The following is a 20,996-nucleotide window of genomic DNA, read 5'->3' on the forward strand; positions in this document are numbered from 1 at the left end:
CCTATTTTAAATCAAGGGTGAGCAATCACTGTGCTACGTAACCTTCTTCTGTACTATTCCTTTCATCACAAAGAAAGAGGCCAGGAACACCAGGAACAATTCGAACAGGGCCAAGTTGCACCAACAATCTCGGTATGAAATGGGGCTGGGCTGATCATCTCTAGGCAAGCTGCTCAAGGCAGCCTCCTTACTAAATTATCTCCTTCCACGCCAGTAAGTATCAATAGACTATTTTTGGTCACAGAACACTGACCATAGGGGCCCTTGTATTTGAAGCACGTGGCAATCATATAGAGTTGAAAGTGATAGCTTGTTACTCTTGCCCTAAACCTTATTTTCTATCACTGGAACTTTTTTATGGTTTATGGTTTTTATGGTTTCTAAATTCTTTCAGAATTTCCATAAGCTTCTTACAGACATCAAAGTTCAGTTCTTCTGAACTTCAGTTCAACCATATGATAGAACTTCAGTTCTACCATAGATATTCTGGACATTCTCACAGTAGCTGCATGCTAAGACAAAGACTATCAGCCAGCTTCCCTCTATAGTATAAGAGTGTACTCTTTAATTTACCAATAGATCTAATTGGTCATTTTAGCTCTAAGAACTCAGGTTGAGATGACAATTTTATGAGATTTTATCCATGCCTTTTGCAGTCATTGTTTTCCAAAAACAGTCTCTTAACTTAACATCCAAATACTCCGAACCATCCAGCCTCTACTCCCACACATACTACCACAATTTTGGTTGCACTAAAATAAATATACTTTATTTATGTATTATCCTTGTAATTACAGAGCAATTCCAACTAACCATTCTTTCAAAAAATCTGTGTCACTACTAACTTAATGCTAACTTAATGAACACTTTCTGCATTACTAATGAAAAAAATAACAATGTTCAACCGGAAATGGGCCATGAAGGTTCACTTTCTGATGACTCTCCAATAACAATATTAGTTATTTATTAGCAACAAATGAAGCTGCTGCTGCATCAGCACACTCCTTTTTAAATCTGCCTAATGAATGATTTTCTTTCCATACAAGTCCATGTTTTGCACGGATGTCACACTAGAAATAACGCAAGAATTCTGTATTAGTTTTTTTTCCCCTTCATATCTGCAATACTGCCAAAAACGTAGAAAGATCTTTTTTTACAAGATTTAACTATGTTATCTGGCATTGATTTTTATCTTTAATTCCCATTTGACAAAGTTCTTATAATATTTGCCAGACCCTTTTGCAACTGTAATCTAAGAATTTATGAAGCAAGGATTGATTTTAGTTATCTTGTTTGACCTTTATTTTTCTTCATAAAGCCAAGCACTGACATTTCTTTGAAGAAGCAGTTATTCTCATCCTAAGCAAAGTGCCACAGTGGCTAAAATCCTGCCTCTTCTTGAGATAACAGAAAAGTTCCCGATGAGACCAACATTTTGTCTTTATTTACAGGAACACCATCTGCTGATTTCTGTCAGAATATTGTATTTTCAAATTGACTATAAAATTCCCTCTTAGCAAAACAAATACACTGAATCTAACTGCATTGTCCATTTCATTCCATGGAATGAATCCTTCCACCGTTTTCACACTATAAGCTGATTATCTCATCTTCCCATTTTAGCTGTTCTTCATCTCACCACCTCTCTAAATTCATTCCCAAAACCTCACTTAGCTCTCTGCAATATCTCTGAGATTTCTCTTCCTGAAAGGAACTATTTAAGTGTCCTAGAAAGGAAATAAATATCTAAAAGATTGTGTTCCCTGATATATGATTTAGTTTCTGATTTTCCCCCTAGGTACTTCCCTTTCTCTGATATTTTTATCACTTCTTTTGATTGATGGATTAAAAAAGAAAAGCAACAACCAATATAAAAATAACCCCTGTTTTCAAGTAATTTACTTTCTTCACAGCAGTTTAGCAATTAGTATTTTAAAATGTTCATGCATGCTCATCCTCATTGAACCTGTAAAGATAATTTGAGAGGTTGCTAAGCAACTGTGACCTGCTCTTTGGTCAGTCAGTAACCTTTGTTCAGAGATCACGATGCCCGTAACATTATGCCCTTACTGGATTTGTGTTTGCAGAGCTTCCCATCTTTCCCAATTGCTGTTTCTCTCCTGTACAGTATAATCCAAAAATCTCCTATACTACTCTACAAAGCCACTATAATTTTATTTGACCCCTATATTGATTATTGCTAACATAGGTAATTACTTCTTAAGGATAAACGGATTCTAACTATGATCTAAATATGCTGTTTTTCAAGGCTTTTTTTTTTAGTTTCCACTGTGTGTTATATCTGTTCCACCAACCTGTGTTACATCTATTCTACAGTCTTACTAACTGTACTAATCCTGTAGTTATACTCCAGACTAGTTTTGCTGCTATTGCAGTAGCTTTTCTCTTCTTCCTAAAAATGTGCCCAAAGATACCCTAAAAGGTTTTCCAGCACAGCTCTCTACTCCAGACAGAAGAAATCTGTAACAAACAAATTTGCTAAAAATCACCTATCATTTTTTACCCAGAAAACAAACACATGGGATACTGATACATGGGATGCCACATACATGGGAGATGTATGAAAACAAACATGAGCTCCTAGTGCCACAAGAAGTTACAGGAACATGCAGTCCAAGTAAAATGATTCTTTCTACCAAATGCTGAAAGAAAAGATAAAGCATATGAACCTTAACACAGAGGACCTGCAATACTGAGTAGTCTGTAGCAGCTATGTCAGATTTTTGTTTGTGCTGTACAAAAACCCAGGGACTTCCTGCACAGCGGAATCTTTGATGTCAGCAACATCAACTGGGGCATTATTTTCTGGGTCTTTTCTGATAACATGACCAGGATCACTTTGCCCATGCAGCTCAAGCAGAAAACTACTCTGTTACCATTGGTGGAAATGTGGAGAGCTATAAACTCTTCACAGTAGTGAACTGACTATAAATTAATCTCTTACCAGTATTACGAAGAAATGACTCTTTTTAACTACCAAAACCAAAAATCACTTGTCAAGAGTTGTCATCAGATACACCTGATGCTTTTATCATCAGCTAGCAAAGGTGGTATGGAAATGCAAACCAAGTAAACCAAGTAAACAAAACAAAACAAAATTGTCTGCAATTTTGTTTCCCTCAATTCACCATCACATGCAGTTTAAGCTGCAACTTACAGCAACAAGCAGCTCTTACCTGTTTTCTGAGGTGAAAGGTCTTTTTCTGAAGGAACATTCAAGTGAACCCTGCTTGATGCTAGCACTGGAACAGAGACCTTTTCAGGAAGCTGAAAGAACTCCTGCATGTTCACTTGGACGCTGTAATCCACCGACTTCGGCTCTGGGGGCAATTTACAGGGTTGCAAGAGCGCATCTCTCTGCAGGTGAAGAAGGAATGTGCACACAGGAGTCATCCTCGCGACGGGATCGCAGATCAAGGAATGTAAACTTATACAAGCTTAAGGGCATACTTCTATAACTGAATTGGTAATCAGGCAACTTCTAGAAACGGCAAGAGATCCTTATAAAAAGAAAGGTCCTCGATAAATTTTTAGATATAAAGCATCTGAAATATTCACTTAAAAACAATGCATTCCGAGATTTTTCAGTCTGCCTCCTCACTCTGTAAGGTTTTATAGTTGTTCAGGGAAGGAGAAAAATCACTAAAAGAAAAATCTATTTGATATCAGTTGTAGACAGATGTTTCTTTTTCCACTTCTCAAAGTTTCTAAATGCTAAAAACTTCAATAAGGATTTTTTTTCCTATTTTTGTGAGCAATACATGTATAGTTATTTGAACTAACTTCAACACTGGTGTGACACAGTATGTTTAGAAATCAAAGCATAAAGCAAAAATCTGAGGGACAAATAAGCTCCTATTCTTGGGAAAAGGTCTTGCTAATCCACAGCATGAAACCTATTAGTAAGAGATTAGGACAGTACATAAAGGGAAGTTCAAAATAGGTCATTTCAATGAAAATCAAATTCAACATCTGAAAGAATTTTACAGAAATAATGCAATAATGTAACATACTATAGCCCCAAATTAACCATTTTTAATCCAATAATACAGTATATTTGCAGCGATTAGCAATTATCAGTTCAACTAGCCAAAAATATATTGACTTGGAAGTATATGTTTACGCTATGAAAAATCAAAGCCTGGTGGCTTTCTATAATGCCAGGAGAGTAGGCATTTCAGCATTATCACAAGGGGACAAACAGTAGAAACACTGATTCTTAAGGAAGGATTCCAATTATTTTGAAAATATTTAAAAGTAAGCAAAACTATGTAGTGTAGAAGTAGGAGAACTATGATTTAAAAACAGAGAAATTCAAAGAAAGATTTGTGAACAAGAAAAAAAGAATTTTCATAAGGATTAAGATTACTCTTGAAAAGAACACTGTCAACCTGTTGTTCAAATCAACAGGAATTTTATTTTGTTTTCTGGTTTAATAGAGAACTCACATTCACTTGCAGGTTTACAAGTTACATCTGGGTTTTTTTGTTGTTGTTGCTGGTTTTGATTATTTATCTGTCCAAATTGTCAATACACTGTTAAGCACAAACTCCATATGGAATGTGGCAATCTGTTAAACTTCAGTGGCCAATATAGTGTTTTATAAAATTCATAAAATATAGGAGCAAATGATTATTAAAGACACTTGTTCCACAAAGTATGACTGGACAGATGCATATGCCTACAATAATATTCACCTAAACAAAGTATTAATGCAGTTACTTTTTCTCTTGCATCACTCATATTTTCAAAATAATTCATGGGCAGGTACAAGATGAAATGTGATGTAAGTTAAGAAACTGAACCCACTCTTCCTTAATTTCAGTGGAAATTCCCTTATAGTTCCCATTGACATACACGCACACAAACATAGAATTAATGAGTGCTGATGATTCAGTTGTAATGTTAATAATAAAGTCCATTTCTCTCTGATAGAATACAAATGATAAAAGATTTCACTGGGGGGGTTGGAGGAGGAACATGCATCTTTCTCACTTGTAATAGGAAGTACCAATCTATTGACATGCATTTACCAGTTAAAATTTGATTTTGATCTTCTACATAGCCAAATATAAAATAAAAACTTCAGTTGAATAAAAGTCCAATATCACAGAATAACTGAAGTAGGAAGGGACCTCTGGAGATGATCTAGTCCAAACTCCCCGCTCAAGCAAGGTCACCTAAAATACGTTACACAGAAGTAGATTAAAAAGATTTGGAAAATCTTAACTCATAATATGACTAAAAGAGTTTCAGCTGAGCTCCTGGTACATTTAAATGGTAATTATCACAAAGACATATTTCATGATTTCTAAAATCACTGAAGTATCCATATTCACGTTCTCTCGTCTTTTAAAATATATTAGAGAAAAAAAGCTCAGATGGTTAGTATTCTAACCATGGTTAGTCTATGAATGTTTCAAATATGTCCTGGTATCTTGCCAGAGGTTAAAGAAGGATAATCCTTTCAGTAGGAGAGCTGCAACTTGCTTTAAGGAGTTGTATAGTGAGGGGCAGGGAGGGGCACCCATAAACACACATAAGACTAAACTCTATTGCCTCGAAGGGTAACATGTCCAAGAACAGATAAAATATGCAAAACACTTCAGATAAACATTGATCCATCATGCAATAGTTCTGCTTCTTTCCAGTATGTACTGCATACTTTCCAGAGTGCTGCTGCATCTCACTTATTCCTTGCATTCTGCATTTTCCATTTCTTCCTTCCAAGAAAAGACTTCTAAAAATCCTTCTTCATGTATGAAAGAACCGTGTATCCTGACTTTCTCTGAAATCCCTGTGATTTTTGAAACTGCCTTGATCCCACAACCAAAAAAATAAATGGAATACCACAACACAAGACGGCGGTCCGCTATACAAATTCAACAAACTGAAAGCTGGCCAAATACCTCTTTTTTTTTTTTTTTTTTTTTAATAAGATCATCCCTGACTTTTTATTTCCTTAGGATACCTCAAAAAATTATTTAAGAAAACCCATAACAGTAGGACACAAACAGCACTGCAGAGAACTTAGCTCACAACTTTTTTGTAATTGTGCAAGCCTCAACAAAATCCTTGTTCCTGAACCCTGGGGATGAAGAGCACACGCCTCTGGAAGCAGAGCTAGACAAATGTCGCATGGTATTCTGTCACATTTGCCAAGCCATGGGTGCCATAAGCTATAAACACACGAATTCTCCACTCATTTTCTCTTGAGCAAAACATAAGAAAATCCATCAGAATTCTCATGATGTATTTAAGATAAAATATTCAATGTTGGCTAGTCATCACATGCAGAGCAAGAAAGATGAAAACTTGGATAACTTGATTACAGCTGTTTATGGGTAGAATATGAGGCATGGTGTCCATTCTCACACAAGCCACACCTTCCAAGAGAGGACAAAAAAAATCTAGTTTAAAACATTTTTACAGTTTACCTATAAGATCACAACTTACTTATCTAGATTAGATCACAATTCTTCCATGAGATCCAATGGTCCACTGAAAAAAAACATGTAAGTCTGGTTGTATGTCTGCAGAGAGCCCAGTTCAGACAGCAGTGGGAGGTTTAAGCTTTAGCTCTGGGATTCTTGTAGAACATCTCTCTTTTTCCTATCAGTGTCTAATTATACAAGGAGATTTTCTTCATTCCTGACTAAACGAAAGAGACTGTACCTAGATACTGGATGCAATTGGAGGCTCTAGATGGATAACTAGAGAAAAGAAAGCTAAAAGACGTCATTTTGAATGCCACTTCACTGGCTGCAGCATCCTCCCCCTGACATATCCAAATGAAAGGGCTATTCTGTTCTTTCCAGGGTTCTTTTTTCTCACTTCACTCTCTTCACAGCCTCTGGCAATATCAACCTCAACCACATATGCTCATCTTCCCTGTGTTATTTCCTATTTCTAGATGTCTTTTTTCTTCCACTGTTATTTATATTCACCTAAGCTTCTCACTGACAACTTTCTCTTATTCATCATCAACAAAAGCAATTTATTATTATTTATAATAATGGCAGCCCCAACTTTGATTGTGACACAGAGTTCTGAGGTATATTCCTCTTACAACTGCCCAAAATATTTTAAGAGGAATTACAGTAATTAAATACTTAAACAGGAGGTAGGAAATTAATACTCGTAAAATGTAGAAATAAAAAATAAAATTTAGAACTTGCCTTTTTTTATATTAAAAGGCAAAAAAAAAACCCCATTCACAGTCAGAGCTAGACAAGGGAGCATTCAATTCCTCTTTCAATGCCTTTATGTAAAAGGAGTGCATATTGATAGGACTAAACAGGAAATGGATGCTCATTTTAATCTTTTGGGTTTTTTTCTCTCTCTTCATCTTTGATATCAGTATCTTTGGCTGCTTATTGTTTTAATGTCCTTCTTTCCTATCTCTTCATTAGCTCTTTTTTCCATGCAACTCTATTTGTAAATCATGTAATGCTGGCCCAATAGTGGTACTCAACTCAGAAACAAAGTACGTTCTGATCCGTGCATGTTTCACTAAAAAGAGATAAAAATTCATTTTTCTTCTCATATCTCTAATCAACAAAGACACGATCAAAATGTATTCTTTTGTTTCCAGGAAGGAAAAGCATCTGTAAAAACACAGTGCACAAATATCTAGGATTTTAATCCATACATATAGATTGGTCAAATAAAAACATACAGTGCCTGTTACTGAAAATACACATTCAGTGTAACTCTGGAAATATATATTTATTCCTATTTTCTATGAGTAAGCAGGCAGGACTAAAACATACACTTTAATAAGAAAGAAAAAATGTGCAATTATTTAGTTATTCACTCATTTTTACATAAGCAGATGGACCATCAAGCAGTAATAGCATAAGGACACCTTCCCATCTATTTTATCACACAGTTCTACCTATAAGAACTATGTAGAAAGGTGAAAAGGAAATGAAAAAGTAAAAAATTTCCAGAGATGCAAGATTTAGCTCTGATCTATACCTTCCAAAGGATTTCATGGCCACACATAAATTCATCAAACTGCAGGTGCTTTGGATGGTCTTTTTTAGTGGTAGGTAAGGACATTTAGACAAACGAAAAGCATACTTCATCTTTAAACTAAATTGCAGTCCTCCCTCACGAAAGTTTTTTCAATAAATGTCACTAGAATTTGTATACTGTTGTTTTTATGCAAGCAGTAAGTGAGAATTTATGATAAAAAAGTATAAGGAAGATTTTTCATCATTTAATCTGTACAGTGAGCTACCATACCAGGAAATATTTTTTCACAGTATGAAGTCTTTTTTTACATCGGCATATATCAGAATAACTCCATTTTATTTCTCGTGAACAATGAAAAGACTTCATGTGAATGCTGTAAAATACATCTTTCTACATATTAATATCACCTCTCATGTTATTACTGATTCAGTATTACTATCCATCTTTACATATTTCACAAGTAATCTAATCACCCTCCACTGTTTTGTAATCCATGTCAGAAACCACATTAGGTCTTAGCATACCTAGTGGTACACAGACTACTCCTATTTTGTTCTCAACCCTGATTAATTCCACAACTTCAGAGCAGTCAAGTCTTTCATCATGTATTTGTTAAGGGATGGTGGTATTACAGGCCTTTAATTAAGAAAAGCTTATTAAATGTCACCACAGCAGGGAAGAGACTAACATCCAAAAGGAAAATATTTGATCCTAGATTACATGTTTAAAAATCCTGCCCTACCAAAAATGTCACAGATTAAATCTACTTTCTTCTTCCTCATTTAATTTGTTGTACATTTCTTTCATTACCTGTAAAGAAAAATTAAAGTTACATATAAATTTAGCAATATCATCAAGACATCAGAAAAATGTTTTCCTGCTTAGTACTGGAAATGATGAAGCGCGGGCAGCCCCACTCTGGGAGCAGTCCAGATGCAAAGCTGGCACAGTAAGCCACTGGAGGCCAGGTAACATCAGGATCACAAGGGAAATTAAACCATAAAACTCAGTGTTTGACTATCAGCCATATAAGGTTACATTTGAACTTTATACAAGAAAAAAAGCTTGTTTAGGTGGCAACGTTGCTATTATAAATTTATTCACAAGTACAAACTGATTTTTAAAGAAACACCCTACGTTCTGAATGTTTAGAAAACTATCCCTAGGTTAAACTTATGCATACATAGGGAGCTATAGCTTATAAGGAAGATTTGCTGTTTTCCAAAACTATTTTGGATTGATTGGGAAGCAAGAAAATCTTTCCTACGCCTTGATTTATTCACCAAATCTATTCTTTAATTAAAAAAAAAATGAAAAATTTCATTTAGGAATTTGCATTCCCTATGAGAACATTCCTAAGAGGATACATCAACACAGACTTAGTGTGTGAAATATTTAGTGTGTGAAAGGTTCTTTAACCAAGGTGCACTTCCAGAAGCTAACTAAGAAGCTGATGGTGTTTTTTCGCTGTAGCTAAGATTTATTAAAGGAAGCACTGCTTAATAACACGAATAAGGCGACATCTTCAGAACATTCAGACCTATAAATCAAGGACAACAACAACAAAAAGATACAGTAGCAGCTAACTGCTTTTCTTACCTCTACTCTGGATAGTCCTAGCAATGCAACGGCAACTCGGACGCTACTGCTCTCCAGAGTGCCCGTGATCTTTCTTCTTTCATACTCCAGAGCTGACATCTGTTGTTGTGCAGCAATGGCCAGAGCCATTTCCCTTGCTTCATTGACCAGTGGAATCCTCAGATTTTCTTCCAGAGTCTGAGCAAGACCACATTTCATCTGCAAAATAGGCTCCATCTTATTCGGACCTGTAAAAAGAAATAAATTTGTAATAAAGTTGTAATAACTGTCATTTCTCAGGTGCTGTCGGAAGTAATTGCAGAACATTTTTTAAATCCCAAACCTCCAAAGACAAAATTTCTTTCATATGCATTTGATAATACATGCTATTTACTCAAGAAATATATATGTATACTCATAATAATGAGAAAATAAAAATGAACGTTAGCCCAAAATCCAAATCAAAGGTATCTTGTCCTAGTTAATAAAAAACCCCGGGTTTCAGTATTACTACTATTACTACATGCTATCAGAGTGGTAACATCAGCTTTAGAAAGCCTTTCTGGCACCAACATGTCACCTTCTATCGCTCTAGATGATTTTCTATTCCTCCTAGATGAAGCCACCAGCAGTGTAATTCTGATTATACCTGTTAAACTCGCAATGTTTTCAAATGCACTTATTCTGAGATCTACAGCTCTCAGTGTCTTTTACACATATCATACCTATATACTCTTTTTGTTTTTCCACTTTAAAATGTGTGGTAAGAAAATATTTTGGAAAGCAGAACAGTGGATGAAGGTGCATATGTGCACATAGCAGCAGCCCCGGGGTACGGCAGTGTTACCATCCAGCTTGGCCAAGCGCGTACAAGAAGTGTTTCACATGCCTTGGTTTTCATCTCAACAGGGCAGCAATTGAGGCCATAAGATTAAATAGCTCATAATAACCAGTGAAGAGTATATTAGGGATTTCTGGTATGTCATTTCAGTGGCATGTCAGGCAAAATCATCCCACATGACTCTGGCTGGCTTTTCACACATAGTAGAGAAGGTTGCATGACTGACAGCTGCTTGTGCATTTTGTTTCAAGGATAACTTATCCATCTTGTTGAGTTGGTCCATGAAATGAACTGTCCTCAACTGTAGTACTTTACCTTCTAGTGTACTGCTCACATTCAGGACATTTGGACTATCAATTGGCAGCAGTGGTGACGGCAAAGGGAAATCACCTTGTCCCTCTACCAGGTATACAAATTCTCCAATCTGAAACACAGAAATGCATGCATCCTTATTCAGAAAGCAGCTCTAGCAAAACAAATGGCAAAACATTAAAACTAAAGAAAATCTAGTAAACCTGAAGATTTGACTTACAAAATTATTTATATATTCAGGAGACTCATTATTTTAAAACTACTTTTAAACAAAACAATCATTTCAAAATCTCCTGTGGTAATACAGACTTTCCAACTTACAATGAATTTAATTGAATAAGGATACTCTGAACAATAAATACAATGATAAAATGAAATTTAATCATGTGCAGTTAAACCCTGTATATTTTAACTGTACAAACCAGATGACTATTGCTCATGGCTGTTAAGAATTTTTTATTAAAAAGCATATACAGTAATTTTGAGTCAGTAGCATTTTTAATCTCTGGCAAAGAAAAAAGAGCAGATGTAAAAGCAGGATAGCATCATGGAAATTCTTCTAAATTTTCCTTCAGAAGAAAGTTAAGAAATTTTATTCATTTCATCAAAATTAACAAAAAAGTCTACTGAAGCATCAGAGTAAACACAAAAATAACCTAGAACAAAAGAGAGTAATTTTCCACAGAAGGAAGGATAAATTAGTTAAAAGAGAAAAAAAAAGAAGTGTTTTGAACTACTGAAGAATTGAAGAAATCAAAAAGATACAAGTGTAAGATAGAAAAGTATTACCAAAAGAAAACTAAAAACATTCCACACTAAAGATTTCAATCAGAACATTCAAAAATAAAAGATAGCTAAATAAGGTAACTGAAGTTTCAAGATTAGTTTATCAATCTAATTCAGACAGAGATAAAGAATAGATATACCACTATTATTGCCTTGACGACTTCATAGTTCCCTAAAAACTTTTTTTGGACCACATTAGCTTCTGCTGGTCATACAGTTAAGGATTAAATGCTTTACAACAAGACATCCTCCAGATTTCTGTAAGCTACACCCTGTGAAATCCTGCCCTAGAAATTCTGTCATTTAATCTTCATTCAACATGGAAGGGAAATTATTTCTATCATCTAGTTCATCTCACTAATACTCAGTAATGCAATTTTATGCAATGGTTCAACAGCGTAAGATAGGCCTCCGTTTTATTCTACCCTTTATGCTAAGGCTGAAAATATCGCACATTTGTTTCTGACACAGCAAAAGGAGAGATGAAGCTCGATGGCATTTTCTCCTTTCCGTTAGTTCAGACAAATTTTTTTTTTTTTTTTTTTTTTTTGAGAGGGATTAAACAAAACTAGAGCAAAATTGGTTTCCCACAGAAACTAATAGCCACTTCTGGGAACCAATTTAAACAGGAATTATTCCTGTTTGACACAGTGTTTTGCTTCCATAAAAGCCATTAACAAGCTCTCAGCATACAACTAATTTTATGAAGGTATTGGTTGCTAGGATGCCATTTTACTACCATTTACTTTCCTTATCATCACTGACATCAACATGCACATGTGTGAGGAGAAACTCTCTTATTTCCCTCTTCACTTTCAAAGAGTCTGGCTCTGATGACATCCACAGAATGTAATATTGGGTTTTTTTGAGCTAAGGTTTTTCTTGATGCTTTGGAAAAGCATGGGCATGTTGAGAGCTTAGGTAGTTTTTATGGTTTAATGCCTTATATTTCTAGTTTGATCAGATGCAAATAGGATAGCACAGAAAAAAAAGTAATAAAGTAATTATTATAATATTAAAAACTATTGTCAACCACTCATTATAATCCCATTTCTAACTGATTTTTCAAAACAACATACAATTGCTAGGGATTGGCTGTTCTCCATTACAGTCATCTTTAAATTAAGAACAACACCTAGCTAAGCATTAGAACATTATTATATTTTGTATTAGGCAGTCATCTGTGAAAGTCTGGACTGTCACTTTTAAATTATGTTTTCATAACAATTTATCACTGAAAACAAGCGTTGCTGACATGTAAATTCACTCCTAGAAACAAATATCAACAGATAAAAGCAACCTGATTATCTGTTGGTCACGACACAATTTCTTCTCTGAGAAGGTCTTTGCTAATAAATGGAAGAATGTCAGTGTCGTTTTTCTTAAGCAAAAAGAAATATTGAAACAAATCCTTGAGAAACGTTATCAACACCCTGTGTTACAAACAACCTGTCATTACAAACGCTAGGAGAGTTAATACCCACATTCTTTCAGAAAAAGAATAAATAAGGAACATGTTTAAGTAGCCAAAAAAAAAAAAAAAAGAATGGAATCAATTTAGCTTCTTGCTTTTATCACATAAATGTTGTTTATCTAATGATGGTATTCCTAGTCAGATTCAAGTATTAACAAGTAATGTGCATCTCAGCACCTTCACTGATCGCAATAAAACAACATTTGTACTCTGAATACTGTTTTAGCTCATCCGTCACACTGCGTAAGAAAGGTTGACAGGAAAAAAAAAAAAAGCGGTGAATTAAATGTGTTGTAAGATTACACACAGCTTAAGTCCATAATAGATAAGAACTACATAACTACATGAAGCCCCTTGATCTTCCAAATGGTGGTTTTTCTATGAGAAAATTGTATGATTGGAATATTGCAGCCATATGCACAATACCTAAGAGCCACTTTCTTCCTGTGCCATTACTGAATAGTTCTAAAAACACTCTAGCTATTTTGTAGTTTCCTCCTCCCCTAGGAGATTTACCACATTGTCTTACATACAATACAATTATGTGGATGGGACTTAATTTTTCTAACCTGAAGTGCTATTTATCAAAAGCTCTGCGTGTTCAGCAGCCTCTAAATGCATTACTGCTTTTAGCTGAAAGGAGTGGGAGTTTCAGAAATAGTTAATATATAAAGTACAGCAAAAGCACAGCAATAGCCTCTCAGAGACGTGAATGCTTCCTGCTACGAGAAGAAAAACTGGTCGTTTGCTGTGTCTAATGTTATTTTTTTTCTCTGTGACCTCTGTGGTGATACAGTTTTCAGGGGCTATCAAAAATAATCTTTCCCATTTCACCTGAGGTGTATGACTGTTCCATAGCTCTGAGCCCAATTCTTTCCTCATTTGCTAAATGTGTGTTAGAGAGAATGCTAAATGTGTGTAATTGCATAGAGGGAAGGCAAACATATGGTAGGAGTCTCAATGCAAGCCTTGAGATCAACCCCACAAAAACAAAAGATCTGAGAAAAAGCAGGGTGTTGGCAAACACTGCCATCTGGCAAAACACAAGAGAGAAGTTTAGTAGGTGAAAAGATGGACTTATAAAGACACAGAAATAAGAAGACAGACTAGTAAGATAAAGGACTACAAAAAGGTGGCATGTACATTTTAAGTTGTGAAAGTTGGCCAATGGGCCTTGGTAATTTGATTAAAACAATTTCAGTTACATACATGTGGCAAACGACAGATTGTATTAATTAATAGAAACTGCAAGTCAGCATGCACTGCTCAAAAATTTTTATAGCTACATTAATAACAAGGACTGAATGGAAATCAGATAGGTAGTTCAAAAAGAGAGAGAGAGAAGGAAAAATATGTTACTTTAAATGACAGCATGTCTTTGATACAGCAAAAAATGCAGAGGAAAGTACAGTACCGTAAAGACAATATTCCTTCCCTTTCCGTATTTCATTAGCCTAAGACTGAAGCATCATTCTTGCTCCCATTAAGGCAAATGGTTTAAATTTCTTATTTGTTTTGTAGTTAATTGTCTAGGAAAGCCAAAGTAACATTCCTTACAGTATTATTAGATGTAATGATTCTACAGTAAAAGATGACATTCCATAAATACACAGGGGATTAAAGGGCAGTAAAATTCAGTTTACATTCATTAATGTAAACCTTATGCAAAAATGCTGTCTATCCTTTAATCAATCTCTTACATAGCATTTTCCTCTCAGAATTATAGGTATACTGTATTTTAACCAAGAAATGAAAGAAAATATTTTTATTTTCAAAAGCCAGCATGTACATAACATCTTTGTAATGTGCAGAATACACTGGCTATTCTTACCTGTTCATTAACAAGAAAGACAGTGCAGTAACGTTTTTCCAGGTTAAAGGGAAGAAAGTCAATCTCTAAGTTTGCAGAACTACTCCCTTCCAAGCATAGTATTTCCATGGGACTGAAGAACTCATGCAGGAGGCTGGATTGGTCAGCTGTTAAAATAAGTTATTATGGTAATTTATACGCAACAGCACAAATTATAAAATGATACAGCTACTTGAAGCTTAAGAATAAAGATTCTGTAAACAATGTGTGCTGGTAATCGGCATTTAAGGCACTCCCAAATGACACGTGTGAATGTGCAGTAATACAGCATGATTTAAGCATTACACAGACACATTTTCCTAATTAGCTGCATTCTTGTTCTGTGTATAGAAATAGAACAATGGAAAACAGAGTGCCTCTCACTACCAAAAAGAACCTTCACATCCATTACTCCATCACTCTTACATGTCCCTATAGATGGTGCTGTAGGGACAGAAGGGAGATTTTAAAAGAGGTACTTACAACCATTACTGCTTTGCTCTTCGTTTGTATCTTCAGGTACTGCACTCTCTTTATAGCTTAATACATTATTTTCTGGGCTAAAAGGGAAAAAAAAATAGAAATGAAAGACATAACCTGAAGCTGGATATTAGATAGCTTCTTTTCTTCTTTTTACATATAAATACTGGAAAAGCAAATGTTTGCAAGAAAAAACAATCAAACAGCCAAAAAATTTTGGAGCAATCTATCCGGAGATATTAAAAGCCTTCTCTTCCACTTAAATTAATCATATTTATAGCACAGTCACCATATCCTACCTTCAATCAATCTGCATACTAATCATATATACACAATTTCACATAAAAAAACCCTCCAGTTTCAAAAACCTTCTATGATAATGAGTGGAAAATGAGTTTTAACTCAATTCCTGCTCAAAAGCACCTTTTTCAATGAACTTAATCCTAATTTTGCTCTTTATTAGTTTAACATCCTAAAGAGATGCAAAGAGAAATTGTCCCCGGTGCATCCTGAGATCACAGGCCTTGCATTCCTCTAATACCCACAGTTGATTTCCAATCAGTCTTTCTATTTTTTCCTCTAAAAGCTATCTAGAAATTAATCTAAAAGAAAGCCTCCAAACCAAATTCCAGTTAGATACATTATTTTCACTTTAGGACTCCTATGCATAGCCCTTGCAGACATGTCTTCAGGCTTCTTCTCGCAGAAATTGATTTGCAAAACAGTCCTTATCCCTTTATCAGAACACAGTTTAGATGTTAGCTCTGCTCCTGCCTAAACTTCTTTTGAAGCTTACTCTTTGTGTGTGTTACACAGATATAGATAAACATTTCACAATTATTCATTTAATTAGAAAGTACATCAGTAGGTCACATACAAATGAGAACTACTTAGCAAATGAGGATAATAAGCTGTGGTCTGGTCTGATTCAGTCTCTAGCTCTACTATGAACTAATGCAAACTATGGAATTTGTGGTTTAAACCCTATCTTGTGGTTAAGCTCTGGCTCTTCTACCATCTGGAACAGCGGAACAACAAAGATCAAACAAAGCTGGCAAATTGCTTACCCTCACCTTGATTCATGCAGAGAGAATTACAGGAAACCCAGCTACTGCATACTCCAATATTAACAGTTATGAAGACTGACATTTGTTAAATCTGCAAGTTATCCATCTGAATGGCTCCCATTTAGCCTGATATACTATTAGCTTTAGAAGATGTCTAATTATTTCTATTTGGAGTATAAAAGAGCACAGTTTCAATTTTCAAACTACTGCACCATAAGGGTAAACGATTCCCCTTATTAATTTGGACAAGTTTATCAGCATCCTTCTTACTTACGTATTGCATATGAATCCATGTACTCTTCAAGACACACAATTTTGTTTCAAAATGCGTGCACTTTCATAATCCATCTACGGTACTTACTGAAATATTCTCACTATGCCCTTGGATTACAAATGGCAGGGCTACACATATTGACTGGGCCCATCTACCTTTTCTTTTTAATGAAAGTACACAGCTCACAAGTTGCAGATGAAACATTTTCATCTATTATTTATAACTAAATAATTCTAAGAGATCTACCTGTATATGTTGCCTTTATATATTTTATACGAATTATTTTGTAAATTCAACCTTAAAAATAACATGGATGTTCAGATAACAATTTATTCAGACTTTTAAGTCAGGCACCCACATTACAGTAGTAAAATCGCATCAGAACACATGCTACTATAGCGAAGCAATTTTACAAAAAGTTGACTTCTGTAACCAAGCCCCAGCAAAACAGTCATTCTGAATAATAATAGAAAGTCTACTCCTTATGTTTTCAAGGCAGGTTGTCCCTGTTTTTAATAAGTGAAAGCCAAAATACAGATTTTTCACTAGTCCAAATAAATTGTTAACAATGATCAAAATTCATTCTAGTTCATGCAAACTTTTAATCTAAATCATCAAATAAGAAATAGTCTGCAACAACCAAACTGCAATAAAGCAGCAGCACAGCAACTACATTAAACTTGTGAGCAAACTTACAACCACACTCACATATATATGCGTACATATGTACAAAGGTAAATATCACTCTTGGCTCTCTGAAGTGGGAATTTTATGCCACACAGTGATCCAAGCAGGGTGTAAAATCCTCAGCTGAACACCTTGCTCTTTTCATGGCAATATAGCTTTTCAGGTATATTTGGGAAAAAAAAAAAAAAAAAAAAAAAAGGTTTATTCCTCTCCACCTGAAAAGCGGATTCTGCTTCTTCCCATTTTATTTCCCTCATATCACTTTATACTTAGATATTTATATTGTATTTGTTCAATCCTTGCTCACAAATAGCTTCTAGCATACTTAACAGGAGGTAAGTGTGTAGTTACATCTGAGCAAGGATGGTATTGTTTCATTTACAACAAGCACAAGAGCTTACAGATGCTGCAAAACTGAACTGTAATGCATCCCGAAGAATTACTACAAGTAGATTTTCAGCTCTAGATTCAGGCTTAATATTACCCATATGTAAAAATCATTCTCCCAAAGCTGTAAAATTTGATGAACCAACTTAGAGCAAACAACGATTACACATTGCTTTTGATAGCTATTGGGTCTCTGTTAAAATAAATTGTTAATCTTGCTGGGCTAAGAAAGAATCACAACCTTAAATAAATGGCCTGGTAAAATTCTCATGAAATGTTGCCCTGGAGACTCATTTTAATAGCTATATTTAAAGGCCATTTTTCAGAAATGAAAATGGTCTCTCAAGTATGTGAATATAACATACTGTTTATTCTATATTTGCAAGTAACTATTTATCTCACATGAATACAAAAACATAAATTTTGCATATGAGTCATCTCTTTCAGCGTTTCATCTTAGATTCAGAATGCCCACCCATGACCGCTTAAATTGAGACTACAGCAGAATCACAGTATAGGTAATTATCTGTTGAAATTGTGTGTGAAGAAATAACCTAATAAGAATATTGCAAGGAAATATATTAAGCACTGAGACCGTATAATGTACAGGAGACTTCTTCATTGAGGTGAATTGAGTAAACCCCTATTTTCAGAGACAAATTACAGAGAAACTCATTTCACTGATTTGACATGACATTGAAGGTCTCTACTGAAGGTGAAATTATTCTCATCTGATTGGAAAATGCAGATGAATGAAAGGAAACAGAAAGAAAACAGTGTTTTGGAAACATGTTTGTGGTGCCTCATTACTGTTCTAAAACCAAAAGGAATAGTAACTTGTGTAATAATAAGAATAAAAACACTGTGTTTAAGAACAGGAAGGATAAGATGGATATGCCCTCACACTGACTCAAAAAAAAAACTTTTAATGAAAAAAAAAAAAACCCACTCTGGCAGAAAATCTTAACTTTGCCACAATCTCTATGCAGATAGTTTGCTAGGGTATTAAGTAAAAAGTAGTGTCTTTTCAGGACTTACACATAAAACGTTCTCCTCCATGGCGACAGTGACATCATCACGAAGAATGAATGGAAACCATATGAAAGAATAATACAATCTCCTACAATCTCCAGCCAATACAATACAATCTCCAGCACCAAGCTTATTCAGGTGCTGAGTGGACACAATGACAAAGTCTCAGTGCTCTAGTAGAGACATAAGTGCCTTCCAACAGACCATGGAATACGCCTCTCAGTCATGGAAGTGGTCCAGTTTAAGGGAGGGAGTGTGTGAGGAGAATCTGACCCTTTCAAAACAAAGCTAACTTTAAAACTGATTTATGTTACCATGCATTAAATGGACTAAAGATTCCGTTCAAGTTACAGGTGAAGACTGGTAAAGGAGGATGCCTCTCAGCAGCCAGGTGCTGAGTCCTGTCTGAGATGGAGTATATGGCAGGTGCAGATACCTTCAAGTAATTATAGCAGTGGTTTATTTTAAGGTATTCAGATTTCTTCTTACAGTTCTTACAGTTCCAGGCATATGAAGGAGAAGAAGCTGTTGAGGAGCAGTCAACATGGATTCACCAAGGGGAAGTCATGTCTGACGAACCTCATAGCCTTCTATGATGGGATGACAGGCTGGCTGGATGAGGGGAGAGCCGTGGATGTTGTCTACCTTGACTTCAGCAAGGCTTTTGACACTGTCTCCCATAATATTCTCATACGGAAGCTCCGGGAGAGTGGACTAGAGTGCACGGTGCGGTGGATCGAGGGCTGGCTGGATGGCAGAGCTCAGAGGGTGGTGATAAATGGGGCCGAGTCCAGTTGGAGGCCTGTGGCCAGTGGTGTCCCCCAGGGGTCAGTACTGGGCCCAGTGCTGTTCAATTTGTTCATCAATGACCTGGACGAGGGCACGGAATGCACCCTGAGCAAGTTTGAGGATGACACCAAGCTGGGTGGAGTGGCCGACACTCCGGAGGGCTGTGCTGCCATCCAGAGGGACCTGGACAGGCTGGAGAGTTGGGCAGAGAGGAACCTCATGAGGTTCAACAAGGACAAGTGCAGGGTCCTGCACCTGGGGAGGAATAACCCCAGGCATCAGTACAGATTAGGGGTTGACCTGCTGGAAAGCACCTCCACGGAAAGGGACCTGGGAGTCCTGGTTGACACTTAGTTAAACATGAGTGAGCAGTGTGCCCTCGTGGCCAAGAAGGCCAATGGGATCCTGGCCTGCATCAGGAGGAGTGTTGCCAGCAGGTCAAGGGAGGGGATCCTGCCCCTCTACTCAGCTCTGGTGAGGCCGCACCTGGAGTACTGGGGGCAGTTCTGGGCACCCCAGGATAGGAGGGACATGGAGCTTCTCGAGAGGGTCCAGAGAAGGGCAACCAGGATGATTAAGGGAATGGAACATCTCCCATACGAGGGGAGGCTGAGTGAGCAGGGCCTGTTTTCTCTGGAGAAGAGAAGGCTGAGAGAGGATATGATTAATGTGTATAAGTTCAGGAAGGGAGAATGGAGGGAGGAAGGGGACAGGCTGTTTTCACTGGTGGCCAGCAATAGGACGAGGGGGCATAAGCTGGAGCACAGGAAGTTCCGTCTCCAGGTGAGGAGCAACTTCTTTACTGTTAGGGTGACAGAGCAGTGGAACAGGCTGCCCAGGGAGGTTGTGGAGTCTCCTTCTCTGGAGGTCTTCCAAACCCGCCTGGATGCCGCCCTGTGCCACATGCTCTAGGTGTGCCTGCTGGAGCAGGAAGGTTGGACTAGATGATCTCTAGAGGTCCCTTCCAACCTTGAATATTCTGTGATTCTGTGGACATTGGAAAGAAACAGTTTAGTAGCCTCACCTCTGAGTTCTTCGTTATTGTTTTTTACATAATACCATAAAGTGGCAGGCTTGTCATGTTGGTAGTTATGCCACAAATCGAGTCAAATGCAAAAGCAAAATCATGTGATCATGTAGTTGTAGCCATACATGCACGATGGTGCATCACTTCAGAATACTTGGTCTAGGATCCAGCCAGGCCAAAAACTCTGTTTTCAGAGTTGAGATTATGCTTTCCAACATGTCTTTGCATCAGGAAAATGATTTCTTTTTCTGTATTTGGAGTGGAATCTACTAGATGACCTCTCTTGGTCCCTCCTAGTTCCAGATTTTATATATCATTTTGAGGTAAACATAAAGCTGGAAAACGTCAGGTACCATGGGGGAACCGAGTTCAGTAGTAGCTACTTCATCAATAAACTTTGGAAGCCAAAAGC

General features: G+C 36.4%; 1 protein-coding gene across 1 annotated transcript in view; it reads right to left on the minus strand.

Annotated features, from left to right (window-relative positions):
• Window positions 1-20,996, minus strand: part of CFAP47 (cilia and flagella associated protein 47) — a 283,396-nt gene that overhangs the window by 159,804 nt on the left and 102,596 nt on the right. Inside the window, exons 41-45 of the mRNA XM_026047310.1 lie at window positions 15,325-15,401; window positions 14,824-14,969; window positions 10,736-10,844; window positions 9,601-9,827; window positions 3,198-3,378 (exon numbers count right to left, since the gene is read on the minus strand). Coding sequence (XP_025903095.1) covers window positions 3,198-3,378; window positions 9,601-9,827; window positions 10,736-10,844; window positions 14,824-14,969; window positions 15,325-15,401 — 740 coding nt within the window. The remainder of the gene's footprint in view (window positions 1-3,197; window positions 3,379-9,600; window positions 9,828-10,735; window positions 10,845-14,823; window positions 14,970-15,324; window positions 15,402-20,996) is intronic.

The sequence above is a fragment of the Nothoprocta perdicaria genome, unplaced genomic scaffold (assembly GCF_003342845.1).
Source record: "Nothoprocta perdicaria isolate Ctin4 unplaced genomic scaffold, notPer1 scaffold_49, whole genome shotgun sequence".
Taxonomy (NCBI): Eukaryota; Metazoa; Chordata; class Aves; order Tinamiformes; family Tinamidae; genus Nothoprocta; species Nothoprocta perdicaria.